This window comes from Humulus lupulus, chromosome 7, assembly GCF_963169125.1.
Source record: "Humulus lupulus chromosome 7, drHumLupu1.1, whole genome shotgun sequence".
Taxonomy (NCBI): domain Eukaryota; kingdom Viridiplantae; phylum Streptophyta; class Magnoliopsida; order Rosales; family Cannabaceae; genus Humulus; species Humulus lupulus.
Window position 1 is genome coordinate 160,039,859 of NC_084799.1, and position 13,370 is coordinate 160,053,228.

General features: G+C 39.5%; 1 protein-coding gene and 2 long non-coding RNA genes across 3 annotated transcripts; all 3 read left to right on the plus strand.

Moving 5' to 3' along the window:
• Positions 1-1,508: 1,508 nt before the first annotated feature.
• Positions 1,509-2,552, plus strand: LOC133792328 (N-terminal acetyltransferase A complex auxiliary subunit NAA15-like). Its single transcript, XM_062230232.1, has 4 exons — positions 1,509-1,580; positions 1,723-1,821; positions 2,068-2,137; positions 2,524-2,552. The coding sequence occupies exons 1-4, from the start codon at positions 1,509-1,511 to the stop codon at positions 2,550-2,552; spliced, it is 270 nt and encodes an 89-aa protein (XP_062086216.1).
• Positions 2,553-2,838: 286 nt separating this feature from the next.
• Positions 2,839-3,980, plus strand: LOC133789977 (uncharacterized). The gene is made up of 3 exons (XR_009873824.1): positions 2,839-2,987; positions 3,702-3,773; positions 3,862-3,980. It is a non-coding gene; the product is annotated as an uncharacterized LOC133789977 (long non-coding RNA).
• A 677-nt stretch (positions 3,981-4,657) lies between these two features.
• Positions 4,658-5,568, plus strand: LOC133789976 (uncharacterized). The gene is made up of 3 exons (XR_009873823.1): positions 4,658-4,680; positions 5,214-5,268; positions 5,362-5,568. It is a non-coding gene; the product is annotated as an uncharacterized LOC133789976 (long non-coding RNA).
• Positions 5,569-13,370: the final 7,802 nt, after the last annotated feature.

A 13,370-nucleotide genomic window follows, 5' to 3' on the forward strand; every position in this document is an offset into this window, starting at 1 on the left:
GCTAGGTAAAAAGCGAGTGACTCCAAATTTTGGGCGCCAACATTAAATTTTAACGTTTCTCTCCTTGTTTCTCTCTTATCTATTTTACACTTTTTATATTAAAAAATATTAATAAAGTAAAAATCCCTAATCCCTTTTTCTTCCTATACGTGCCTCTCTTCTCTCAACCGCCCCTTCATCTTTCTCTCTATTTCTCTCAAATCATCTCCTCTCAAGCTCCATGTCTCCCCTATCTTCCTCTCTCACTTCCATGGGAGACCACGACTACACTCATGGTGGCGTGCGGTGGCTCACAATGATGATGTGCGGTGGTTTCCATGGAAGCCAAAGAAGATTGACAGATGGAGCTAGCTCAGTGGTTAGTGCCCTGCCCACTGTTCTTGAGAATCCAAGCCCACCCAAATCATCCTTCAATGAGGTACGAGATGATTTTTTTTTTAGAAAAAAAATTGGGTTTTTATTCAATTTGGATGATGGTTTCTTGGAAATTTCTAAAATGGGTTTGATGGATTTCAACAGTTGATTGAATCATTAATATTAGTGGTTTCTCTAACCACCCCCATTCGGACAGCGCTAACTAAGCAGAGGAGACGAGCCAGAGTTCAGAGCAACGTCTCCTAATGTGACTCACTCACTCTCTCTCTTCCGATCTCCTCTTTCCCAAGTTATCCGGTAAGCCATGAATTTTGGATAATTATACATATATATCTGTGTGTGAAGAGAATATGTTGACTACTTTGAGCAATTCCATTTTCTACTTCTGCTCAAAATGTTTGCCGAATTGCGATGATTCAATTTTTGTCAGATCGTAGCTAAGACCTCTGCTACTACTACTATGGTTGTTCCTGTTGAAGAAGCCATTGCAGCGCTATCTACATTCTCACTCGAGGTTTTTCCTGTGAACACACTTTTTTTCATTTCTATTCTTGCGGAAAATGATTAATTCTTTTTTTTTATATATATATGTATGTATGTATGTATGGGACTTAAATTTAGCTGGTGTATTATTTGTAATTTTTCTGGTTAAATTTTGTTTGAGATGCGATTATCATGTTAGCTTTGTGGAATTTGAGTGGCAATTGAATGAATTTTGCTTGAGAAATGACCTGAATGCAAGTACATTTTAATCAATACATGTACGAGGGTTGAGATTTGAAGTGCAGTTCATTTTGTTTTTTATTTCTATATTTTCATAATAATTAATAAATATTCATAAGATGAGCAAGCAGAAGTGCAAGGACCAGGAATTTGGGTGTTAACAGAGAGAGGTGCAACTGAAAGTCCAATTGGTATGCGAATTTTTTATTTTCATCGTTTTTATTTATTTATTTTTCTATTTTGATGGTTCTGTGAGAATAATGATGGAATGTTGCTTTTTATGTCGTGGGACATAAAAAGTTCAACTTAAATTTCATTAGTGCTACTTCAACAAGTTTAGTTATCACTATCCTTGCTTGAAAAATTATAGCTATATTAGTGTTTTAAGTTAATAGAATTTTGAAGTCTAAATGAAGGGGTTGACATTAAATTGCATGGACCGTAAATCTGAAGCATATGAGCTTGTTCAGCAAGGATTAAAGGTGAGGGTGTTGTCTAAAATTTTAATGTTCTATTTTGTTTTCAAAATCAGTAGGGTCTTTAGTTCTCTAAGGCTTTTTTGTCTCTTTGCGGAATGATCTTAAAAGTCATGTATGCTGGCATGTTTATGGTCTTCTTTATCAGCCCGATAGAGAATACAGGGAGGCAATCAAATGCTATAGAAATGCACTGAGGATCAATCCAGACAATATTGAAATTTTGCGGGATTTGTCACTGTTACAGGTATGCTTTTGATGTTAATTTTCTTCTTTTAGAGACTTATGCTCTGTTGGTAACTTAAAAACAATATTAAAGTTTAGCACTTATATTTTCTGTTTCAAAGTTAACTGGAATACATGACACTTGTTCAATATAGCTGCTAATATCATGCTTGTTTATTACATCATTTTTTGTGAGTAGTGCCTTTTTCTTGATTTAAATCCTTAATTTGTTTTGGTTAATGATGGCTCTTTATTTATTGTGGTACAGGCGCAAATGCGAGATTTGGCAGGGTTTGTCGAGACAAGACAACAGCTCTTGTCTCTAAAATCAAATCAATGTATGAATTAGATTGGCTTTGCTGCTGCTCATCATTTAAACTCAAAGTACGAATTTGACCTTATTTATTGATCCTTTATTTATATATATTTATATATTTATCTTTCTAGTGGCCATCATTTACAGTGACAAAAATAAAAAAAATTTCTTGTTGGTCCCACTTACTAATGTTACTCAAATACTTAATGTTTGATATAAACAACCAAGAAGTTTCCAAACTTATGTTCTCTCATTCATAATTCAAATTGATTCGTGCTTTAAACACAACTGGAAATTTCTAGACTATAGACTGTAGATTTATGACTTCATATTTTCAAATAGTGGTTTTGACATTGGTCATGCCATTGCTGTTAATTTTTTGCTAATACGTTGTCATGGTTCATGCAGCTGTTCTCAGTAAAAAATTACACTTGTAATTCATGTTCTGAATTTATTGTCAAAAAGTCTGTTACATAGTGTGATGTAAGCTGAACCTTTAAAAAATCTAGATCAAATAAATCATGTGGAAGTTAATACAGTCCATCCATTGCTTTTAGAAAATGTTATTCCTCTCTTTTGTACATGTGTTTAAGTATTATATATGTATACAAACAATACTTTTTTTTTCTTTCTATACAACATATGTAAATATGTAAGAATAGTTCCTCTTTACATTTTCAGTGGATAAATTCTTCTTGGTTGTGTGTTTGGGTTATTAAATTTGAGTATAAGTTTTGGTCTATTAAATTTTATTTTTTCTTGTTAGTGCTTTAAAAGCAGTTGAAATTCTGGAAGCATATGAAGGGACACTAGAAGATTATTTTCCTCCTGATAATGAACGTTGTGAACATGGGGAAATGCTTTTGTATAAGGTATTCTAAGTGCTATCTTCTGTATATTGTTTCTTATGTTATATATTAATGTAGATCTTATAGGTGACTAGCTGTCTATTATGTTGATTTTTAGGCTTTTTTTTTATATGGGTTTTAGTTATTGTTAGGTTTTGTAGTTTTCTAGAAGTTTTGTGTGTATTGGAGCTATTACTAGTTATTTATGTTTCAGGTTTTTCCCCACCTATTCTTGTGGTGTTTTTTTTAAGTTCCCTTGGTTTTGTGGATGATTAATGCTAATGGGCACCATTGGTGCACAACACCACCTTACATAGCATATCGTTATTGGTGTAGTATAGTATCGAGTCCCACAACACCACCTTACATAGCATACCGTTATTGTTGCAATATAGTATCGAGTCCCACTTATTTTAATTTAACATAAAAATATGTGGGACCCGATACTTAATTGCATTGCACCAATAAACCTAAGGTGTTGCTGGGCATCATGGGTGCCATATAGCAATGCTCTTTGTGAATGCATGAACATCTCTTAAGTTATTTGACTTTTTAAAAAGCTGCTTTTATATGGTAAATACGAAAACAATTATTTATTTTTCCTTGCTAGTCTAGTTTGATGCCCTTCCAATCAGTGGGTTCTACGTTTCACACTTCAAATGAAAAAACTTATTAGGTTTTATGGTCCCATCCCATCATATGGTTTTAATAGTGGCCTTTATCAATTTTATTCTCCAGATTTCTTTGCTAGAAGAATCGGGTTCTATTGAGAGAGCTCTTGATGAGTTGCACAAGAAAGAGCCAAAAATAGTAAGTTTGAACTATTATATTTCTTATGAGGTTATGTTTTTAGCATGCGAATCTCAAGTGCTTACCATTTCTTGTTATGTCTTTCAAGGTTGATAAATTGGCTTTTAAAGAATAAGAGGTTTCTATTTTAGTAAAGCTTGGTCGCTTTGAAGAAGGTGCCACTTTGTTCAAGGCTCTACTTTCTATGAATCCTAACAATTACGGGTATTTAGTAATGCTAATGCTATATTTCTTTTCAAAATATCAATTCCTTGTGAAAATTTGATTCATATTTTGAACTTGTTATTTTGAGTTCAATTTCAAATACTATGAAGGCCTTCACAAGTGTGTTGGGCTCTATTCTGAAAATGGTCAGTATTCACCCGACCAAATTGAACAGTTGGATTCGTTGTACAATTCTCTTAGGCAGCAATACACTTGGTCTTCTGCTGTCAACGTAAAATATTGAGTGATCTGAATTTTAACTTTGCTGCTTTCCTTGTAATGGTTGCCATTTTATCCGAATGTTGTGAAGCCTATTAGCTATTACACAAACTTGTAATAACACCAGGCTTTATTCTATCAAATATTGTGCACTGCTATGATGGAGTTGATTTTAAATTTATACACTGGATTCTTTCTGTTTTGCGTGTATCTGTTGTTGATATTATTTTTGGTAAATTTTAACTAATAAACTGCTATTAATTAGTTTCAAAGGGGGAGAACTTCGTTAATTATTCAATGGGTTGACCTATTGAACTTAATATTGATTTATTATTAATTTCCAAATTTCTTTCATGGTACACCATTCCATTTTAGACGTGACTTTATCATATTTACTTAATATTAGAAATGCTTAGCTGAAAAGTCCTCAGGTGATTTATGAGTTGAATGCAATTAAATTAGCTTCTGGTCAATTCCCTGGAAGGTAAGCTGTGGTAGCACTTATTTGCATTAATGCAAATCATGTTGAAACATTCATACACTTCAGTGATGCCTATTTATAAGAGTTGTCTTCCGGGTGTGGTTTAGTTGATTAGCCAATGGGTAGTGGAGCTTGTGGTTTGCTTCTTCATGGTGTGAGGTTGTTTACAATTTATAGATTTCTGTATTATTTTTCCTTGTTTTGGTTTTGTCGAGTGAATTAGACTTATCTTTTTCCTGCTCTCTTTATATACTGTATATATGAACAGTCAATCATGTTTCTGTTATACTGAAGCAGATGATCTAAGCAACATGATTTTAGATTTGTGGTCACTGAACGTGTCATAATATTATAAAACTATCTCCTTTCTTTTAGATTTTAGTTGTGAATGGTGAATGCTCTGATTTGCTCTAATTTTTTTATCTTGCAAGTGCTTTTTTATTCTGGCACATGGTTTTGTTGCCAGAGGCATTCTTTTGGTAATTCTTATTGATGATGTCACTTTTAAAAAAAAAATATATTTACTTTAAATGCAGGTCAGAGAAAGAACCTCCTTCAACTCTTATGTGGACCTTATTCCTATTAGCACAGGTTAGCCACCTTTATTTTTCTTCTTTTTGCTACCCCCTTAAATATTTTTTGTTGGGATATATGTTTTTGCTTAGAATTTCTGTTTGGATCCAGCATTACGACAGAAGGGGACAATATGAAATCGCTCTTTCTAAAATTGATGAGGCCATTGAGCACACCCCAACCGCGATTGATTTATACTCAAGCAAGGTTGGTTAGGATTCTTAATGAAAGTTTTTTTAATGTAAATGTTTTCTGGAATAAGTTTTATGGATTTTTTTCTTAATATAATCTTATGATTTGTTTCCCTTCTTAATCTTGTAGCAGAGATATTTTGCTATTGAAATCAATGTTATACTACAAAATATAGTTTGTGCACGTGTCTGTATCTATAGATACACTTGACGATATATTTTGAAATGATCTTTCATGGTTTATTCTTTTCTTAAAGAGATTTGATATTGTTGGCCAGTGGCCACAATATCTGAGATCTTTAGTAAGTTTTTGTTTATAGTCTAGAGGTTTTCACATGCATTTACCTTGGAATTTTTACGGTTTACTTGTGTGAACCGGTTTAGCTTAATTGTGAAGGGCAGATATCTTCTGGGAGCAGTTTAACTAGAGTTGTATCTTTAGCTATGTTGTCCATGGGAAATAGGATTTGATTACTGTACACATTCCACTATCTTTCAACTTTTATTGAACTTATAACGTTTTGAGTTTTTTTTGGTGAGATATTGTTTTCATGCACTTACCAGGATTCTTTAATTTTGTTTATCTTTTTTCTTCCAAATTTTTTATTTTGTTTTTTTTTTATTACAGAGCCGAATTTTGAAGCATGCTGGTAATTTGGCTGCTGCTACTGCATTGGCAGATGAAGTTAGATGTATGGATCTTGCATATCGCTACATCAACAGTGAATGTGTTAAGCGTATGCTTCAGGCTGATCAAGTATTGTGACAGTCATTTTCATCATTGATTATTTGATCTTATTATGAATTATTGCGTTCATGCTGCTTTAAATGTTTTGTATGTGCTTCATGCTATATTTTCTCTTTCGAAGGTGGCTTTAGCTGAGAAAACTGTAGTGTTGTTCACTAAAGATGGAGATCAGCATACCAACCTTCATGACATGCAGTGCATGTGGTTTGTCTCTATTTACTGTTGGATCTATTTACTTGTTGAAGCAAATTATGTTGGTTGTTGCTTCTAAGTATTTTATGATGTACTATCAATTAGTCGTTGATGGATTTTCATAGCTTGACAATAAATGGTAATTTCTGTAAAAAAAAAAGAGCACTTGCAATTGTAGAATTAAGACCCCTTTAGAGAGGACTGAACGAGTTTCAAGGGAGAAATTGATGATTATAATGGATTAGACATCTGACCTTGGTTTATTTTTAGGTTTTAAATGCAATTTGGTGTATTGTCAGTTTTGCTGGATTGTCATTTTCTTGCGGTGTAATACATTGTTAATTTTTGCTCTGTATTTATATGTTGGTTGTGGGTTTTCATCTGTAGATACTATATAAAGTTGTATGATTGTAACGCCCTGGATAGCCAGGACCGATACACTGTGTGTTTATTAAGTGCCAGACTTGCTAGTCAAGTCATTTGAATAAAATCGTGATACTAAAATCGTAAAGGAGCTAGGGCTAAAAACGTTTTGGTCTCAAAAGTTACATTTTCATTGCTAAACATTGTTTGCTTATACGGGATCCCAAAAATACCAGTTTTAAGGCTATTTACAATAGTTACAAGGTTTAAATACATTAACCAGCCATACTAAGGCAAAACGAGCAGTTAGGTAAACCCTGTCCTGACTCACTCCTCGACCATGGTGATCGAACAGCTGGCTATGTACATATCACCTCGGAGCTCTCCACCTCAGGCTTGGTCCAGCTTGCCCTTGCCTTTACCTGCACCACGTAGCACCCGTGAGCCAAGGCCCAGCAAGAAAACACAACAACAACAGAGCATGAACTACTAACAGATAAGTCAATTACTCATATTATATCACATAAACTCATATATATCACCATTCGGTATAATCAAGTATTTCACATACTAGGCATTTCAGTACATAGCACACAAGTCACAAACGATAACCAGGGCTAGCGCTCACAGGCTGCTCCCTCTGTTATCCTGTTGTTTCTGGCTCCCAGTGGCCAATTCGCGCCCCGTGCGCTAAAATCATGTACGGTACCCTTAGACCGCTTTTACATGTCCCTTGGCGTAATACCAACTTTGACATGATGTAACTCTCGGGAGCACTTAGTCCCATTACAATCATAAATCCAGGTGCAGTTTCCGATGCCACGAAGCCGCGAGCACGGTCCTCTACCCCGAGCCTCTCCAAAGTCCTAATCACAACACAAATAAAATATTCTTTGTCACTAATCAATCCAAGGCTACCACCCCGGAACCAAACCCACACTCTCGGAACCCCCAAAATCCTAAAACAATACACCGAAGACATCCCCCGAACCCTCGGAGCAAAGGCCTAAAATTGCAAAAATTCATGTCCTGAAATTGGCCTTGAGCCGCGGCGCAGCCCTGGTGCGCCGCGGCGCCCAGCAAGTCAGAGGCCCAATTTCGTCCAGAAGCAGCCTTGCGCCGCGGCGCGCCTTCGCGAGCCCAGAATTCTGGGTTTTCTTTCGCGTTTTTCCCGAACCCAACTCACTCCAAATCACCCCAAACTCCTTCCTAAGTCTCAACACCAACTCTAAATCCCTAATAGACCTCACAGCAACTTAGAAACATCATGCTCAAGCTCATTCACACAATTATTCCCAAAATTCACTCTTGAGTTTCATGCTTAGTAACTCAAACCAGAAAATTAAAAACAACTTGAACCCAAACCCAAACCACACTCCAAATCCCCTAATCCTTAACAGAGATAAGCTTAGAATTTACTCAGAAATCTTACCTTGAATGGTGAGTCCAACCTCTAGCTTCAAACCTCATTTCCCTTTGATTACCCAATTCTGAATTCATACAAAACCAGCCACCAACTTGCTTCAATTCACATTCATCATCTAAAAATTCAGACTTGAAACTTAAACATGTTATAGCTAAATCCTTACCTCTGAGTTTTCTTGGCCTAAGCTTGGTTGATAACTTCAAACACCCCTTGATTCTCCTTCCAAGAGTTTAAAATTCTGCTTCCCCTTTCTATCTCCCTTTTGCTCTAATTCTAGGTCTCCACAATTCAGCATAAACCTATTTTCCCAAGTGTTATACGTACTTGTGTTTTTCTTCAGCTCAAACTCACCTATACACTGCCAAAAGACCAATTTAACCCTCCATTAATATCCCTTACTAACTAGACCTCAAGGGCTTACTTGTCCTTTTCCTAGCTTTACAATTCTACCACTTTCCCAATAAAACTTGCTACTCTCTAAGGTTACTAACAGCCACACAAGTTACCAAATCACCAGTTACCATTATCTAGTTTTCTAAGACCGTCTCGGCACGTGCATCACATCGGTATCACCGCACCCACATGGTACGAATCGCGTATCATAATTATCACGTAGCATAATTCACATAGTCATATAACATGCTTAAAATCATAATCATGCATCTTAATTATAAAAATCACACATAATTCCCATCATGCCCTCTTGGCACACTAATCAAGGCCCTTAAGCCCTATTAGTGAATTTGGGTCGTTACAACTATCCCCTCCTAATGAGAATTTCGTCCTCGAAATTTACCTGAACAACTCCGGATACTGATCCCGCATAGCTGTCTCAAGCTCCCAGGTCGCCTCCTCGACCTTACTGTTTTCCACAGCACTTTAACCAAAGGAATTGTCTTGTTTCGCAACACCTTATCTTTTCAGTCCAAGATCTTAACTGGTTGCTCTTCATAAGCCAAATCTGCCTGTAACTCTAGATCTTTATGCCTCAATACATGAGTCACATCTGAGACATACTTCCGAAGCATGGAGACATGGAACACGTCATGAACTCCAGACAACGATGGCGGCAAAGCTAACCTGTAAGCCACCTGACCAATCCTTTCCAGGATCTCGAATGGTCCAATGAATCTAGGTCTTAGCTTGCCCTTCTTACCAAACCTCCTCACCCCTCGCAGAGGTGAAACTTGAAGAAAGACGTGATCACCAACCTAAAACTCCACGTCTCTACACTTAGGATCAGCGTAGCTCTTCTGCCTACTCTGAGATGCGAGCATCCTAGCCCGGATCTTCTCTATGGCCTCACTTGTCTTCTGAACCATATCTGGCCCCAAGTATCTCCTCTCACCCATCTCATCCCAATGGATGGGTGACCTACACCTCCTCCCATACAACATCTCATAGGGAGCCACTCCAATCGTTGACTGATAACTATTGTTATACGAGAATTCAATCAACGGAAGGTACTTACTCCATGATCCCTCAAAGTCAATCACACAAGCTCTGAGCATATCCTCCAACACCTGGATCGTCCTCTCAGACTGTCCGTCAGTCTGAGGATGAAAGACTGTACTGAACTTCAACTGAGTTCCTAAAGCTTTCTGCAAACCACCCCAAAACTTGGAAGTGAAGATAGGATCCCGGACTGACACTATAGACTTACGAACCCCATGGAGACATACGATCTCCCTCACGTACAGCTCAGCGTACTGATCCATAGTAAAAGTTGATCTTACTGGAAGGAAATGGGCTGACTTGGTGTATCTATCCACTATCACCCATACTGAGTCATGAAGTCCCACTGTCCTGGGTAAACCTCCCACAAAGTCCATGGTAATGTCCTCCCATTTCCATTCAGGAATACCCAATGGCTGAAGCAACCCCGCTGGTCGCTGATGTTCCGCTTTCACCTGCTGACAGGTGAAGCATCTGGCAACGTACTCGACCACATCCCTCTTCATCCCAGACCACCAATACAAAGTCCGTAGATCCTGATACATCTTCGTGGTACCTGGATGAAGTGAGTATGGCGTCATATGTGATTCATCTAGTATCTCTCGTCTGATCCCCTCATCAGCCGGAACACAGATCCGCCCCTGATACCGAAGTAAACCAACCTCAGAAACAGTATAATCCTTAGCTACTCCAGCTATGACATCCTCTCTAACCCTCTGCAACTGAACATCTGTCAACTGCCCCTCTCTGATTCGCTCTAGCAGGGTCGACTGTAGAGTAATGTTAGCCAACCGGCCCACCACCAACTCTATCCCTGCTCTAATCATCTCGTCAACCAACTCTCTCGAGATCTGAACAGCGTTATATAACTGTCCTGGACCTCTGCGGCTCAATGCATCAGCCACCACATTGGCTTTCCCTGGATGGTAAAGAATATCACAATCATAATCCTTTACCAGTTCCAGCCAACGCCTCTGTCTCATATTCAGGTCCTTCTGAGTAAAGAAATATTTCAGGCTCTTATGATCAGTGTATACCTCGCACTTCTCCACATAAAGATAATGCCGCCAAATCTTCAGGGCAAAAACCACTGCTGCCAGCTCCAAATCGTGAGTAGGATACCGCTGCTCATACTCCTTCAGCTGTCGTGATGCATAAGCTATCACCTTCTCATTCTGCATCAGCACGCAGCCTAAGCCCAACCTCGATGTGTCACAATAAACAACAAACTTCCCTTCCCCCGAAGGTAAACTCAACACTGGCGCTGTAATAAGTTGTCGCTTCAATTCTTGGAAACTATCTTCACACTTGTCTGACCAAATAAACTTTAGATTCTTTCTTGTCAATTCTGTCATCGGTGCTGCTATCTTCGAGAAGCCCTCTACAAACCGCCTGTAGTAGCCTGCCAAACCAAGAAAACTCCGCACTTCTGAGGCGTTCCTTGGCCTCGGCCAATCTCTAACTGCCTCTATCTTTGACGGATCCACCTTAATCCCATCTGCACCTACAATGTGTCCAAGGAATGTCACTTCAGGTAACCAGAACTCGCACTTCTTAAACTTTGCATACAACTGATGCTCCCTCAACCTCTGAAGAACCAAACGAAGATGAAACTCGTGCTCTGTCTCTGAACTGGAATACACCAGGATGTCATCAATGAAGACTATAACAAACTGATCTAGAAAATCCTTGAACACTCTGTTCATTAAGTCCATAAAGGCTGCTGGGGCATTGGTCAAACCAAAAGACATGACCAAGAACTCATAATGCCCATACCGCGTCCGGAAGGCCGTTTTAGGTATGTCCTCATCCTGGATCCTCAGCTAATGATAACCAGATCGAAGATCAATCTTTGAAAACACCATCTTACCCTGCAGCTGATCGAACAGGTCATCAATCCTCGGTAGGGGATACTTATTCTTAATAGTTAACTTGTTCAATTCCCGATAGTCGATACACATTCTCAGAGTCCCATCCTTCTTCTTAACAAACAGAACTGGAGCACCCCATGGCGAATAGCTAGGTCTGATGAATCCTATGTCCAGAAGTTCCTGCAGTTGTATCTTTAACTCTTTTAGTTTCGCCGGTGCCATCCTATATGGTGCCCTCGACACTGGCTCTATCCCTGGTGCCAACTCAATAACAAACTCAATCTCCCTACGCGGCGGCAACCCAGGCAAATCCTCAGGGAAAACATCTAAGAACTCACAAACCAGTCTGGTCTCCTCCGGTCCAACTGGTGAAACTTTGGTGGTATCCACCACACTAGCCAAGAAGCATATACATCCACCTTGTAGCAAATCTCTGGCTCTCAACGCAGATATCCTGGGTACGCGTGGTCCACGCACCGCTCCCACAAAAACGAAGGGATCCTCGCCCTCTGGCTCAAAAGTCACCATTTTCTTTCTACAATCAATAGTAGCTCCATATCTAACCAGCCAATCCATACCTAGAATCATATCAAAATCCTCCATTCTCAATTCAATCAAGTCTACTGACAACTCTCTACCATCAACTAACACCGGCAGTGCTCTAATCCACCTCCTAGACACTACTAGCTCTCCTGTAGGCAATATAGTCCCAAACCCTGAAGCACTATACTCACTAGGTCTACACAGTCTATCAATCACCCTATCAGATACAAATGAATGCGTAGCACCAGAATCAATCAAAACAGTAAAGGGAGTGCCAGCACTAGAAAGCTGACCTGTCACTACCGAGGGACTAGCCTCGGCCTCTGCCTGCGTCAAAAAGAACACTCGAGCTGGGGTCAAGCTGTCCACCTTTCCTGCCTCGCCCTTCTTCACTGTTGGGCAATCTTTCCTGAGGTGTCCCACCACCCTGCATACATAGCAGGCCTTAGCCTGACACTCACCCAAATGGCGTCTCCTGCACCTCGTGCACTCTGGGTAAGTCCTCCACGAATCACCGCCTCCCCGACGGCCACCCTGAGTACCCCGACCTCCCCTATCAAACCTAGGAGCGATTGGAGCATCAGGAACCTTTCTCTTCAAATCACTGGAGCCTCCGCCCCTACTAGAACCAGAGTATGGAGGCACTGGCCTACGACCCTCTCTTCTTGCTGCACTATCCCTCCATATCCTATTCTCCGCTTCCTCAGCGGTAAGAGCCCTCTCCACAGCCTGGGCATAAGTAGTCACTCCAGGAACTGTGGTAATCCTTACATCTCGGGCTATCATAACATTCAGCCCTCTAACAAATCTGTCTAACCTGGTCGCATCAGTAGGTACAAAATCTGGTGCGAACTTTGCAAGTCTGTCAAACTTCAAGGCATATTCTGCAACGGTCATACTGCCCTGAACCAGCCCCACAAACTCATTCACCTTCGCTGCCCTGATAGCAATGTTATAGTACTTCTGATTAAACAAATCCTTAAACTCTTCCCAAGTCAACGTGGCAACATTTCTAGTCTGTGATGCCACCTCCCACCAGATTAGAGCATCCTATCTCAGCATATAAGTGGCACAGGCCACTCTATCATGTCCTTCCACTCTCATAAAATCAAGAATGGTAGTGATCAGAGTCATCCACTGCTCAGCTTTTAGTGGATCTGGTCCACCTTCAAAGATCGGGGGCTGTTGTTTCCTGAACCGCTCATACAACGGTTCCACTTTATTCCCAACATCAACTGGCTGCACCACAGGTACCAATGCCGGTGGCACAGTAGGGGCAACACTCCCAGATGGAGCCTGCTGCAGAATTCTGATCAGTTCATCCTGGCTCT